The sequence below is a fragment of the Ambystoma mexicanum genome, chromosome 7p (assembly GCF_040938575.1).
Source record: "Ambystoma mexicanum isolate Mex_15411 chromosome 7p, UKY_AmexF1_1, whole genome shotgun sequence".
Lineage (NCBI taxonomy): Eukaryota > Metazoa > Chordata > Amphibia > Caudata > Ambystomatidae > Ambystoma > Ambystoma mexicanum.
Genome location: NC_090939.1, coordinates 528,024,829 through 528,038,657, shown reverse-complemented (window position 1 = coordinate 528,038,657; position 13,829 = coordinate 528,024,829). Strand labels below are relative to the sequence as shown.

General features: G+C 55.3%; 1 protein-coding gene across 1 annotated transcript in view; it reads right to left on the bottom strand.

Moving 5' to 3' along the window:
* The window catches only part of IRS2 (insulin receptor substrate 2), a 36,931-nt gene extending 28,575 nt beyond the window's left edge, over positions 1–8,356 (bottom strand). The window contains exon 1 of the mRNA XM_069636563.1: positions 5,147–8,356. Coding sequence (XP_069492664.1) covers positions 5,147–8,127 — 2,981 coding nt within the window. The 5' untranslated portion in view covers positions 8,128–8,356. The remainder of the gene's footprint in view (positions 1–5,146) is intronic.
* Positions 8,357–13,829: the final 5,473 nt, after the last annotated feature.

Here is a 13,829-nt window from a genome sequence, read left to right as displayed (position 1 = left end):
GCATAAGCGTAGCAGTGGAAGCTACAGGAATGGATTAGCCTTGCAAGAGACTGGATGTAGAGGTTAAGTAATGTAGGGGAGAGAGCACAACCCTAGGAGACAACACAAGAGTGCGCAATAAGAAAAGTGAAAAGAGCAAGAGTTTGGCCCTTATCAGCAAGGAAAGAGGTGAACCATGACAGGACAGGGCCGGAGACGCCAGCTGAGCAGGAAGGAGTGGTCAACTGTACCAAAAGCTTCTGAAAAGCAAACCAGTATCAGCACATCAACGCCCCCCCCCCCATCAAGCAACTAACATTACACTCAGAAGTGGAGGCCGGCTGCACATGTCCAGTTACCGGGTGTGTGGTGTCCCGAGTCTGTTACAATGGAATGCACCTTGCATGCTCCCAGGGTGTTCTCTCACGTGCCAGGCTTCCCTCCAAGCCTTTTCATGTAGCCAATGCATGTCTGGTGGATATGGTTCACCATAGCCAGGCGGGGCAGTATTTATTTTGGATAATTCAAAGTGGTCTTTGTGGAAGCCCATTATATGGTGCGCGTCTACATGGAGTGGTATGTTTGCCGCCCGCACTGGAATTGTCTATTTTGGGTGTGAAACCCAGCACCCGAGAATAGCCTTGCACAGGTATAAGGCAAGGACACCTGCTCGCACCTCCTAAACTGTGGCTTTCAGCGCACATTATGCGTTTACATAACCATACATGTCAGCAAAGTGCAGGTTCCCATTCGCACATTCATTTTACCGATATCATGTACACATTGAGAGTTATGTAACATCTACACCACAAAATATGCGAGTTCCAACACCTTAAATATGGACTATTCAGGGACTGCCTACCAACCCAAAAGAAAATCTACATTTAAAAGAAGGTCTCAGTCAGTAAAACTGAGCTCAAAAAAGAAAAATAAAAGTGCATCATCCTGTTTGCCTCCGGAATAAGCTAGCTGAGAAGAAAAAAAAAATCTGGATCCCAGGATTTTGTTTTACTGCTACTCAAGGACATACAGGGCCTGCTTTACAAAATAGTTTTACAATGGTGCAAGCCCATTGAAAAACGCTTTGTGAATCAGCAGTTTAGTAAAAATGCAAAACACACACCATTATAAAACTGGATAGGATTGCATTCCCTCAAAAGAAACTACCAAACAGCCCAAATGAGTGTAGAAGTAAATTACACACACAAAAAAAAAACCGGGCTGCAGCCTGCCTCGACACTACCAAACACGTAACAACCTGTCCAGCCAGTGAAGGCCACCCACGGATGCGACTCGGAATCAGTTTACGGTTTCGTTGGTGTGAGAGAAGCAATAGGAAACTGCACATAAAAAACTCGCCCTGCAACCGAGCATGAAGCCCCGGCATTCCAACCCGATGCCATATCCCGCCATCACAGATTGGCTCTCGTCCCGCTAGGCGCCTGCTGCGATAGGCTGCATCAGCAGCGTGCACAGGAAGCAACCGACGGCTCCGCTGCCGATAAGATCCTTCACGCGGCATGCCGGGAAAACGGCGCAAGTCAGTTAGGGGGCAGCTGGCATCTTCTTGATGAAAACAGTGGGGGCTGTGGGCAAGTGTGCAGACGGGCACTGGTCGCCATGGAGATGACACTTTATTAAAATATTGGAAGGAGCTGGGGGGTGGGTTTTGTTGGGAGGGGGTGCTCTGAAGGTAGATGAAACAGAAATGGCCCGTTTACAAGTACAGTTGTACATTTACCATTTAATTCAAAAAAAGCTGCCTGCTTAATTTATCCCAAATCCGGCAAGGTACAGTTACCATACTCATAACCAAGTGGGGAAAAGTAAACAAAATACGTGCAGGACTTGAGGGCACCTCTGTGTTTCATGTTGTTACTGGGGGAAGCACTGTTCGTTTTAACGGCACACAGCCGCTCTACTAAACTAGCTAGCCCGAAGACCCGCTGGCAGAGGACCGTGTTCTGATTCCGCCTTACTTACCGTGCACTTAATGGCGTTACGGAACGCTTGCTTTGGCTGGGCGGGAAACGTTGGGGCCCAATACGGGTCGAGCACACAGACTTATCAAATTTAAAGCCAACATTATGCCACACCCAATCATCCACCAATAACACCTGCACTAATAAATAATTCCGGCAGCATATACTATGAGCCAAACACGCAGGCGCGAGACAAGAACCTTCAGCCGGATTAGCCACCCTGGCGGGCAGTGAACTACTCACTTGCACGTGTGCTTTTAAGAAGGTATTGCAAATTTTTCTGGTGAGGAGCCGACGCAGCAAGATGTTGGGAGTAATTAAAAGCCAGCCTCTGGTGGCACACGGGCCACATTGGAATTAGACAGCAAAGGGGCGTACGTCATGTGCAACATTCAGACAATCCTGGATTTAAACGCGCAACACTTTACATTCTGGGATGTGGAGTTTCGCTGCACTCCAGTATACCTATATGCGTCCAATGCACGGTATTCAAAGCGATGCCAGAGAAATGAAACAAACATACATCCAGTCATGTCAACATGCCCCATTCCATTCGAGACACATCCGAGCTCTAACCAAGTAATTATTAACATGAACCCAAAATGAGGGTAAATGGGCATTAACAAATTTCACGTGTTCTTGTGTGCCACTTAACAAGCAATGAGCAGCAGCTGTTCCAGCGGTGACCGTTATCTGGAGATGGCGACGGGGTTTTGGCCAAAATGGTAGCTCGGAACTTGGACGAATCAAATGAACCGCAGGCCGCGTGGCCTTCATGCACCAAAAGCGAAGAGGCGCGTGCCGTCGCAAGGCAAAATGAACCCATTGGGGCCATGTAAACAAAAGCCATTCCCATCCACTACGGTGGTCAGCGCTACGGTTACTGACCCGGCCGAGGGTCACCCAGTAGATTTATGAGTAGGCAACTCCCTGCCGCCCTCCGCACCATGCTTGAAACGTACAATCCAGACTACCCTTGCAGTCAGCAAAGATAAAGCCAACCTACCGGCATGCGGAGTCTATATGCGTAAAATGTGTCAGTGGCCCTTCGGGGAGCGGTAAGCAAGCACCCCATGACAGCTAAGCTAATACACGAGTGCGAGGGATACTGCCCTGTACACGGCGAACCACGCTTTCTAAACGGGTCAAGAGTGGATAATATATGCGTAGGAAAGGCCGGAGGCCGCAGCCAGCACAGACATCACCACTGCCTCCATGTTTATGCGCCTGCGCACCCTCAGTTTCCCCATGTTTCTCAATGAAAGCTAAGCTCCGCCCAGCTCCGTGCATCTTGATTCTGGGAGTGGTCACTGGCCATCGGCATGACTGCTCACAGCTCCTCACCCAGGTCTCTTGTGGCTACCTAAAGGGGAAATCTTGTGGCTACCTAAAGGGGGAAAAACATGCAGTAGCCCTTGGGCCTCGAAGGCTAAGTGACACCTCTTTCTACGTGTAGGTGATGCTGCATTTAAAGGGACCTTATCCTAGGCTTACTCCTGACAGACCACTGGTGCCTGCACCCGGTTTCTCCCTCAAATTAGCAGATATCCAATCAATTAAGGGCTAAGAATGTTATTTTTAAATCATTCATTCATATAGATGAATGCCCTCCGAAGAACAAGAGTCCAGATTGGGAGGTGCCGTTGTAAGTGTGTGCATTTCAGCCAGTAAAGTTATGTGAGGGTGTGGCCAGGGCGCTGCTAGTCATCGATAGCTGAATTGCGTGTGGATGGGTGCAGCAGAGGTAAACTATTGACTAAACAGAGGTGGGTTCTGTTTAAGGGGAGAAAATTATGTGGGAAGCTGCAGTTGAATTTGTGTTAAAAGTATCTTCTAATGGCAGAGGTGTTGTGCAGTAGTGTTGGTGTTATTTGTGAGTGCAGGGTTTGTGGAATTACCCTGTGACTTCCACTAAGCTATGAAGGTGTAGTGTGCAAGGGGAGAAATGTGTTAGCTGTACAAACGTCTACATCCTGGGTTACATCTATGTACATAGATCAGAGCTACATTTCACAGATCTTAGTGCTAAATGAGTACATGATACCACAGTTCCTTCTTGTAGGAATGTAGGAGCAAGGTTCCCCATTCATTTTTTCTCCCCCCCCCCCCTGTGCTTAAGAGTTATATACACAGTGCAGACTATGTAAGAGGGCTCAAAAGTTCCCGAATGTCGTCCTCTAGAAGAACTATGTGATATTTCTAAGGTGCAGTTTAAGCGTGATGCATTGCCCGCCCTCTGAGCCCATGAGGGAGCAATACCAGACGCACTGTCAAGATTCATATCATATTATGTGCAAGTTACTGGATTACCTTCCTGAGTCCACCCTGTGGGGCTGGCGGTCCCCAGGCAGGGCCGAGCACAGAAGAGGGAGGGACGAGGTGGTGGTTGAGAGAGGGATGAGTGGCAGGGGGTGTGACTGCTGGCTGAAGCTGGTGTGCAGGTGGTAGGGAGGTTGGCACGGGAAAGGGGTAAATCAGATTGTGGGTAGGAACAGGCAGGTTTTGACGGGTTTCCTAGAGGCCAGGTGATGCTCTATGAGACAGAGGGAGTGAGTTCCAGAAAGTGGGAGCCAGGACGGAGAAACATACACACCCTGGTCTGGAGAACTTGAAAGGGCTGACTTTGCAGTGACTGATGCTTGGATAAGAATATTTTTCCTCCAAGAACATAATGTTACGCGGAAAAATACTGGGCCTGACTTACAAAAGCTTTCAATGGGGAAATACGATTGAAAAAAGCTTTGCAAGTCAGGCCCACAGTGCATTGAACGTTGATCAATAGATCATGCGCACAACAACGCAGAAGCAACTAGTGTGGAGCCATAGGTGCCATTCAATGGGTGGTACTTGTTAGTGGGTGCAATACTGAAGTTGTGCCAGTCAATGGGTGACACCTGTTCGGAATGCGGAGATCGTGTGGACAGAGCAATGGGCCGCACCTGTTAGGGAATCTATTAGAAATTAGAAATCTCCACTGGTTATGTCTAGCTCACAGCGGCCGAAAAATGCGCGCCTGCCAGTAGGTGGCAGATCCAAACAGTGCCTGAGGTGGCAGTCATTGAATGCCATATAGTGCACTGCTCACTTGTCACGCCTTCTTACCCCTGGGACAGGTCAAAGTACTGTACACGCGCACCAGTCGCCTTATGGGGGCATTTGCGGAATAATGAAGTGTCGGCTCTTACCGTTTGCCACTCGCCGCCTCTCTGAAGGTGTGGGTCAGGAAGAAGTCCATGCTGGCATAGGCTGCTCCGTCTCCTGCGGCCATCAGGGGGCGCACATTTGCACCAGGCTCAGTCCACTCCCTTGAGATGTGAATGTGGTTGAGTCCGTTTTGGAAGCCGGCCGACGTCTCCCGGCACATGGGGCTTCCTCCGCCAGTCTCTATGGTGGGCACTGCCTCGGGAGAGCCCTCTCCCCCGGGGCTCCGGCGCGGCACTGACACGTTCTCCACAGAGGCCGAGCTGTGGCGCTTGGGGCTGTGGGCAAAGGAAGGCGACACAGGTGTGACGGTGGTGGTGGACGAGAAGGTCTCGGAGCTGTGCCGCCTGCGGCCGCCCAGGGGGTCGGCGCGGATCACCTTGGCGCCGCGGTCGGGGTCAGGGAGCGGCAGAGGGGGGAAGGTGGTGGTGTGGTCCAGCAGGCTGAGGCGCTGCACGCCGGCGGTGGGGCTGGGCAGCAGGGTGGCAGTGGGCTCAGGCTTGGTGCAGATTGGTTGTGGAGGTGTGGGTGCCGCCGAGCCGAAGCTCATCTCCGTATAGTCCTCGTCTTCCTGCTGCCGCCTGGGGGACGAGGGGCAGGAGACCCGGCAGTAGGCGGCCTCGGCCTCCAGGGACACGGGTCCCGAGCGGGGCGAGCGCCCCCCGCAGTCTAGGTTCATGTAGTCCGAGCCGGGGGATGCGCCCCCTGCTGGCGAATAGCGCTCTCCGAAGTCTATGTTGATGTACTCCCCGCCCGGGCTGTGGGGCTCCGCGGCGGGCGGGTGTTCGGTCATGCTGGGCATGGTGCGCACACTGTCCAGGGCCAGGCGGGTAGGCCGCACGGCCCGGCATCGGTGGAAGAAGCCCAGCGGGGGCACTGGCAGCTGCGCTTCCTCCGGCACTAGGCGGCCCGGGGAGTGCATGAGGACGTACTGCTCGCTCTCTGTGCTGCTCACCTGCGACTGCTGGAAAAAGCAGTCCGGGGGGGTGGCGGACGCCTGGCTGCCCGGAGACATGTTCAGGTAGTCGGTGCCCTGGCCGAGCCGGCCCTCGGCGCCGCACATCATCCTCATGTAGCCGCTGTCTTCGGGGGAGCTCTCGCCCGTCTTGTAGCCGTTCATTTGAGGGGAGCTGCCGGTGCGTGGCCGCAGGATCTGCTGTGGGGCCGACACGGTGCTGCAACTCATGGGCATGTAGTCTTTGGTGGCCAGAACCGCGCCCGGCACCATGGGCATGTAACCGTCATCGCCCAAGTTGGTGGTGGAGCCGATCTGCACGTCCCCGTAGTCCTCCGGGTACGGGTGGTAAGGAAGCTTGGGGGAGGCGGTTCTGGACAGAGTACCCCGACAGACGGCCCGCAGAAGGGTGGCCTCGTCCAGGGAGGCCGAGGAGACTTGCGGGGCGCTGCGCTGCCGGGCCGGGGTGGTCAGGGAGTAGGTGCGTTTCCTGTGTGCGGGGTCCAGGGCATCCTCTCGGGGCAGCCGATAGTAGTGTCGAGGGCAGAGGCTCAGGCCGCTCGGTGGGCGCTCCATGCACATGTAGCCATTAAGTTCCCGACCAGGTGTTGGGGGCGTCTCGGACACGGACTCCGGGGTGCCGCTGCGATGATGGTGGGCGGCACCTCCGCGGGGGCAAGGGCGCCCCACTTCCCCGGGGCTGGAGCTGTACTCATCCAGGGACATGAATCCGGCATCGCTGGGGGAGCAGGAGGTGGAGGCGCCGCAGCTGGACGGCCGCGGGGCGGCGCTGCTCTCCGAGCCATGCCCGCTGCTGCTGGAGCACAGACTGACAGGGCTGGCGGCCGAGGGTGGCGAGCGGGGCACGGGCATCGACATGGAGCGGCTGTGCTGCAGGGCGCCTGGCGGTGGGAGTCGCGGGTGCGGGTAGAAGAGCGGCCTGGGCCCTGCCAGGGTGTTGGAACGGCTCAGGTGCGTCCGGAGGGCGCACGGGCTAAGAACCATGGTCCGGTCCCCCTCGCTGGCCGTGCGCACACGGGCGCAGGGGGCGCTGGCGGGCGGCGTGGCGGAGGACGAGGAGTCTGTGCGGGCTCTGCGCGCCGGCAGCCCGGTCTGGCTGGGCGGCGGGTGGCTGTGCGTGTGCCGCCTGGGCACGGGTACACTGATGGGGGTGGACTGGCTTTGGCTGCGCGGTCTGAGCTCCGCCAGCTCCCGCATGGCGCGCATGGCTTCCAGGATGGTCTCGTGTATGCTCTGGGCCACCACCGCGTCGTCCGCCTGCATCCAGAGCTCGCCGGGCCCGATGGCCGCCGAGCGCCCCAGCTCCATGAAGAAGAAACTGTCCGAGTGGCCGCAGCGCCGGATGTTCATGAGCTGCAGTCGGGCGGCCGGGGTCTCCGCGTTGGGGCGCACGAAGGACACAGAGCGGCCCGAGAGGCAGAGGCGGTGCAGCCCGGTCAGATGGCGGCTCTGCCCCAGTCCCTTGGGCTTGACGGTCACCTGCCACACTTCGCGGTACACCTGGCTGGCCGGAGTCACGAGCCCGTAGTCGGGGTCCTCGGGCGCGGCTCCGCAGCTGCCGCACGGGGCCCCGCTCCCGGGACTGCCGCCCTCCCTGCAGGCGGCGCAGCCCCCGCCCCGGCCCTGGCTCAGCAGATCGCTCAGCGCCTGGTACCAGCCCTCCTGCTCGGCCTCGCTGTCCGCCGCCATGGCCAGGTACTCGTCTCGGGTGTAGAGGGCGATGAGGTGGCGGTGCTTGGCGTCCGCCCTCTTGTTGACGCTCAGGCAGGAGGAGTCCAGCACGATGCTGCGCTTGGCCGGCTTGCTCCGCCACTTCTTCTCGTTCTCATAGTACTCGAGCCGGGCAGGCTCCCCCGGTAGAGCGCCTGGCCCGAGCAGCACGAAGAAGCGCTTGTGGCCGTGCTTCTGCTTGCGCAGGTATCCGCTCTTGCGCACGCTCTGTTGGCTGCTGCCAACCTCCGGGGAGCCTGTTAGCGGCGGACTGGCCATCCTCGCCGGCCCCCCGGCTATTCCGTTGCCGGGGTCTTTAATGGTGCTGCCGTGGTGGTCCCCCGATTTGCGGGGGGTCGGTGTTTGTGCCGCCTGGCTACAGATGCGCTCTCCCGGCTCTATATAGCCTGTTCCGCGCAGGCTGGTCGGAGCTGAAGTCGGTAACAGTTTGACAGTAAATAACACGCCGTACGGAGGGAGTGAGCTAAAGAGGAAAACAACATGTGACGTGCGGGGCCGGGAGGGAGGGGGGACTCCATGGGAGCAGGCGTAGCCAAGGCGGTGTGGGCGAGGCCATCAATCCAGAACACCTTTGGGATCCCATTGATCCACGTCGCAGATGGACGGGAGCCAGGGCCACTTAGAGAAGTAGGTTGGCTGTTGCACAATCTTTCTAAGTCCCACCCCTTCTACCTTTGGAAGGGATCCCCCCTCTTTCTCGACGCCCCCTTTCCGCCGTCTCACCAAAACAAGGTTAGGTCCACTGGGCAGGAAGGATCCGGTGTATGGAAATATTTGCAGTTTTCTTGCGTGCACCTCCCACCGCTTGGTATTCAGTGTCATGGTACTTTTTTGATAACAGTTATCTGTGGGGTCTAATCCTTATATTACCTCGATTTTTCATAAAACACCATTGCGTGGTTTCACCACAAAATACTGATGTAATCCAAAGCATTAACTTGACAGGTGAAGTGCTACCAGCGTCGTCATTTCAGATGGATTTGACAGGTAGAGCGCTATATAGTATATCATGCATCGGTATATTGACTAGACGCCCCTGATTTACCCATTCGGGCCTGGCTGTAAGTGGGAGGTGCCCGTTGCCCGGGGGCTGAGATATCGCCAAGCCCTTCAAACACCGAGCTGAGGGGACTGCGTAGTAAGCTCCGGCTCCGCCCCTGCTCTCGTGCTTCTCCCGATTTGGAAATCCGCAGTGTTTACCCTGCACGTCAGCGCCCTCCCCTTCGCTGACGTCCATGCCCCGGCTATCTTTTTTCCATCGCTACCAGAGGACGCCGTGCGCACTGCAACGGCCCCTAGAGTTGGCCTCTTTAGGCCGAAAACGAGCGAAAGCATCCTGGTCTGGCGGGATATGTCGGCCACAGCACCTGCAGTAGTGGCCCCCGCCTGAGTCCGGGAAGCGTGCAGGTGCTGACGGTTGTGCAGGGTGTGTGGGACACGCCGTGCTGCCAGCACTACCTGCGGCGGTGAGTCAGGTCCCGCGCTGGGAGAGCGCGCAGCACAAACACCGCTCCTGCCAGGAGAAAGTCACTCAACGCGCCGCCAGCGCCAAAAATAGTAACCAGTGACGAGCGTCCCTGTCCCAAACTTCTTGTGCCCATTGCGTGGTTTCAACTGGAGCGACTACGCGAACAGTCGTCAAAGCACTAGATTGCGCACAAGGCGCTGTTTTGGAAAGCGAATTATAATGCACAGAGTTCAACTCCCCCCCTCTTTAATCTGTGCCCTTCAAAAGATTGGAAAAAAAGTATGCAGGTGTATATCATTAACTCCCGTGCTGTATTAAATGGAGGATCCGAGTCAGTTAGTTGTAATGCGTTAAGTATATTACGGTTGATTCATGTGATATTTGTAAAGCGCTGCTACCATTTCTTCTGGCGAGCATGGCCCTTCCACTTACCGTCTGAAGAGACATTAAATAAAAGAGCTTCAAACTCCATGCAAACTTAATTATAATGTCCGCCCTTCAGTTATGCGCAGATGGCTAGTTCCTTGCCATTGTAATAACGATAATGTGATGGATGGGTTATATCTCAGCGTGGTTTGCTATGTGAGAGACTATATGTAACAACTGGATATATAATTCGTTGTTTAACTTGAGTTGTCTCTATGGTGTGTCACCCCCTCCTGGGAGAATGGTATCTCCCAGGGCTCGTGCGCATGTCACATATCAGTGACCGTGTGATTAAAGGGGACGAGCCAGTTCCGGCTAGTCAGTTTATGCCATGGAACCCAGTCTCCTGTGTGTGTGATTACAGCAGCGCAATGCTAGTGCTGCTTATCCGGAGGAGGGCCCTCCACCTGGACAGTGCCCCTGCTGGGCAACACTGTCCATGATGGTCTCCCCCATGCCGATAGAGCCCCTGCCCGGCAACCCTACTGGAATGCGCCTGCAAAGCCCCTGCTGGGCAACCCTGCATATAGACGCCGGTGCCACTGCTGGGCAACGCCGGCACAGTCTTTGGTGTTGGCCTGGGCACCCAGGCCATGAAACAGCCTGTGTGCTCATGGGCTGGCAAGGTGCCCCCTGTCAAGTGACGTCAGCTGGGAGTCCCCAGCATTTCAGCTGGGTACCCTCAGCCTTGGAATGCCTGGCCTGCGTGACTGCAGGCCAGGGACATGACATTGGCGACAAGGAGGTTGGGCCCCCGTGCCCTGTGGTGAACACGTTTTCTGCTGCTCATGGAAGAGGAGCCTGCAAGACGGCTGGGGCCATCCGGCGTCTAGTGCTGGGCCTTGCGTGGTGTCTTCCCCCTCACCCCCGAGAAGGAAAAAGAGGAGCGGCAGTCATCGCCATAAAAATGGGGGGATGCCCATGCTTTCTTCACCCCAGCCGTGGCCCTCATTAAAGAGGGTGCTCGTGCGGCCGGGATCTGGGTGACCCCCCCGCCCCACGGCATTCGGTGCAAGACGAGTTGGGCTGCCACGTCACTGGGGAGAAGAAATGGAGCGGCCAGAAAGACATCTCCCGCTGGGGACATCTGCCGGGAGAGAGAGAGGTGTGCTGCCCTCGTGGCGTCCGCCGCCAGAAGACTCAAGAAACTGCAGCAGTGTGGAGCGCTGTTTGCCCCGAGAAGCAGAGGAGTTGCTAGGTCTGGAAAAGACCCGGGGCTAAGCTAATGTCGGAACTGTTGGGACTGGGGGCTAGCTAGTCTTTTGGCTGTAGCTCCTGAGATTCTAGCTACAACCAAACGATCAGGGGCTATAGCCCCCCCCTGCCGAGAAGCAACAAGATAGTGGGCTGCCGAGCGGTAGATGTTTGTTGCTCCTATGCAGAGCGCAGAAGGTGAAGTCCTGCGGGTGGTCGCATCCCTAAGGCAATCATGCCGGTCCGTGCGAGCAGTGAAAAGAAGCTCTGGGATCGGAGCGATCATGGAGAAACAAATGAAAAAGAATAAGCGGATAATAGATGCCGTTGCCCCTTTCTCTTCCCGGGCCGGCAGTGGTAATGAGTTGTACTCATTGGTCATAGCAAGATCCGGCAGTGAATGAAATGAAGCGCTCAGTGTGGCACAATGAAATGTATGTGCCCCAAATAAAGATCCCGGGCCAGTCAGCGGTGAGTTTGAATGTGGCAAGGGAAATGATCAAAAGTGGAAACAACGTCACTGCTGCATTGGCAGTGTAAATGGAAGCAATCTGTGTTGGCGGAGCACCATTACAACCCTATGGCCTGCTGAAGTTCCCATGCCCATTGGTGGTGACTGTCAGAGGAAAAAAATGGAAAGAGGAGGGGGGAATAACACTGGAGGGTTGCAGCTCCAGGTGAGTGCTTGTACGCCCTCCCATGCTGGAAGTGCCTTCCAGGGAGTGAAGAAAGTAGCCCAGACACCCTTGCCACAAGTGGGGTGTCGTTCTGACACCACCATCTATGAACTAGGACGAAGTGGCCCCTGGTGCCCCCCAGGTGAGGCTTTGCCAGCCCCTCAACTGTCCTTAATAAGTGTTAACTACAGTCTAACCTGCGGACCAGCAATTGCATAATATGGGCTCAGTAGCCATCCCCCTGAAGGCTGGGAGCCTGCAGACCCTGCACTTGCTTAAAATGGCCCAGTCAAATGGCCATGTGAAGCTGTGATCCTGCGTTTTGTGGACATGCTTTAAATGGTGCCAGGTGCTAAAGATGGTGGCATTCAGTGGTTTAAGTTCCACTCACCCAGGTTAATAAAGGGTTTGTTTAAATGTTGAATTTCCAACGTGTTACCAGCAGTCAACCAACCTAGACGGTCACCCGACGTGTACCAATCATCAGTATGTGTTTTATGTTTGTAACTACCCGAGTCTCTATGTATGTGATCATTGTTTGCACCCATGAATCCAAATATTGCTGTTGATGACTGTTTGTTGATTTCATGTGCAGTGGTGCTTTCCATTTGTTTGTTCGTTATGGAAACGGAGGAGTATGGTGTGTCACCCCTCCTGGGAGCATGGTATCTCCCAGGGCTCCTGCCCATGTCAATGACCATGTGATTAAAGCAATAAAAGGGACGAGCCAGTTCCGGCTAGTCAGTTGATGCCATGGAACCCAGTCTCCTGTGTGTGTGATTACAGCAGCGTGATGCTGGCGCTGCATATATGTTGGAGAGCCTGCTGCTGCAGGGCCCTGCACCAGACAGTGCCCCTGCTGGGCAACACTGTCCATGATGGTCTCCCCATGCCAGTAGAGCCTCTGTCGGGCAACTCTACTGGCATGCACCTTCAGAGCCGCTGCTGAGCCGCCCTGCATACAGAGGCCGGTGCCTCTGCTGGGCAATGCCAGCTCAGTCTTTGGTGTTGGCCTGGGTATCCCAAGGCCATGGAAGAGACTGTGCTCACAGGCTGGCAGGGTGCCCCCTGACAAGCGATGTCAGCTGGTGCCTCCAGTCCTGGTCTGCCTAGCCTGCGTGAGGGCAGGCCAGGACATAACAGCCAGTGTAATTTCTCTTTATTTTCAGGAAGTCGTAATTGTATGTAATTCTTGCATCTGCCGTACTTAAAACAAACGGTAGTGGGTATGGAGGGTTATGCCCATTGTAGGCAGAGGCATCTTTGTAAAGGACGCAGTGTATTGCAATGAGTTGAAGTACGCAGGCCGCCGCAAGCAGTAGAGCCACATATTATAAACTATACTATGCACTTATTCACCCAGTGCTCATAGATTGGGGGTTAGTTAGCGGGGCGGAAGGACCCAACCCCCCCATGAAAACAGCAAGTCCCCTCACAACACGAAAATACGCCTTTGAATGTAGCCGCAGGAATGCCTGTCAGGAGGAGCGTCGTTAATGGGAATGGCAGGCAAAGCTTCGGCCCAACCCCCCACCCGCCTCTCAAAAGAGACGTGCAAAAGCCCGTGTTTCCATCCCGCTATGCTAGGAATGCCAAGCCCGGCATATCGGGTGAGGATAGTGTGATGTCCGGCATTCTCCAGGCACTGAGCCAATGGTCGCGGTGTAACTACAGCCTCAACGACATTAGCAATTCGTAGGCACAAAACGCCAAGTATGGGGGAGGGGGTCGGGTGCACAAAATATGGCACTGCCGTGTGTTTATGGCTGGTTGGGAGGTATCCGGACTCCCCAGAAAAAAAATATGCTCTCTGCTGAGCTTCGAACTGGAAAGCACCGGACTGGATACATATTTGGAAGGATTTCTGCATGATATGTTCAATATTTTCAGTTACTTTGTCAGTCTCATGAGGCTGGTTGCTTCCGATGGGAGCAGGTTTGTGTGTGTGTTGGAAGCCTTGTTGTGTGTAAAGGGCGGGGAGGGCGGATTTAAGATGTTGGCCGTACCAGGTGTCTTGGATGTTGTTTACTCGGGGAAGTCTTGTCCACTGCTCTGCTCTGCCCACCCCGCCCCCTGAGCCGAGTGCTCCCGGCATACAGCGCAATGTTTTCTTCCCGGACTCCTCCCGGATTTGCTCTGGCTGTGCGCACACGTTTGACTGACGCCGCCGCACGCCTTTAGAGCCAGCCTATGGA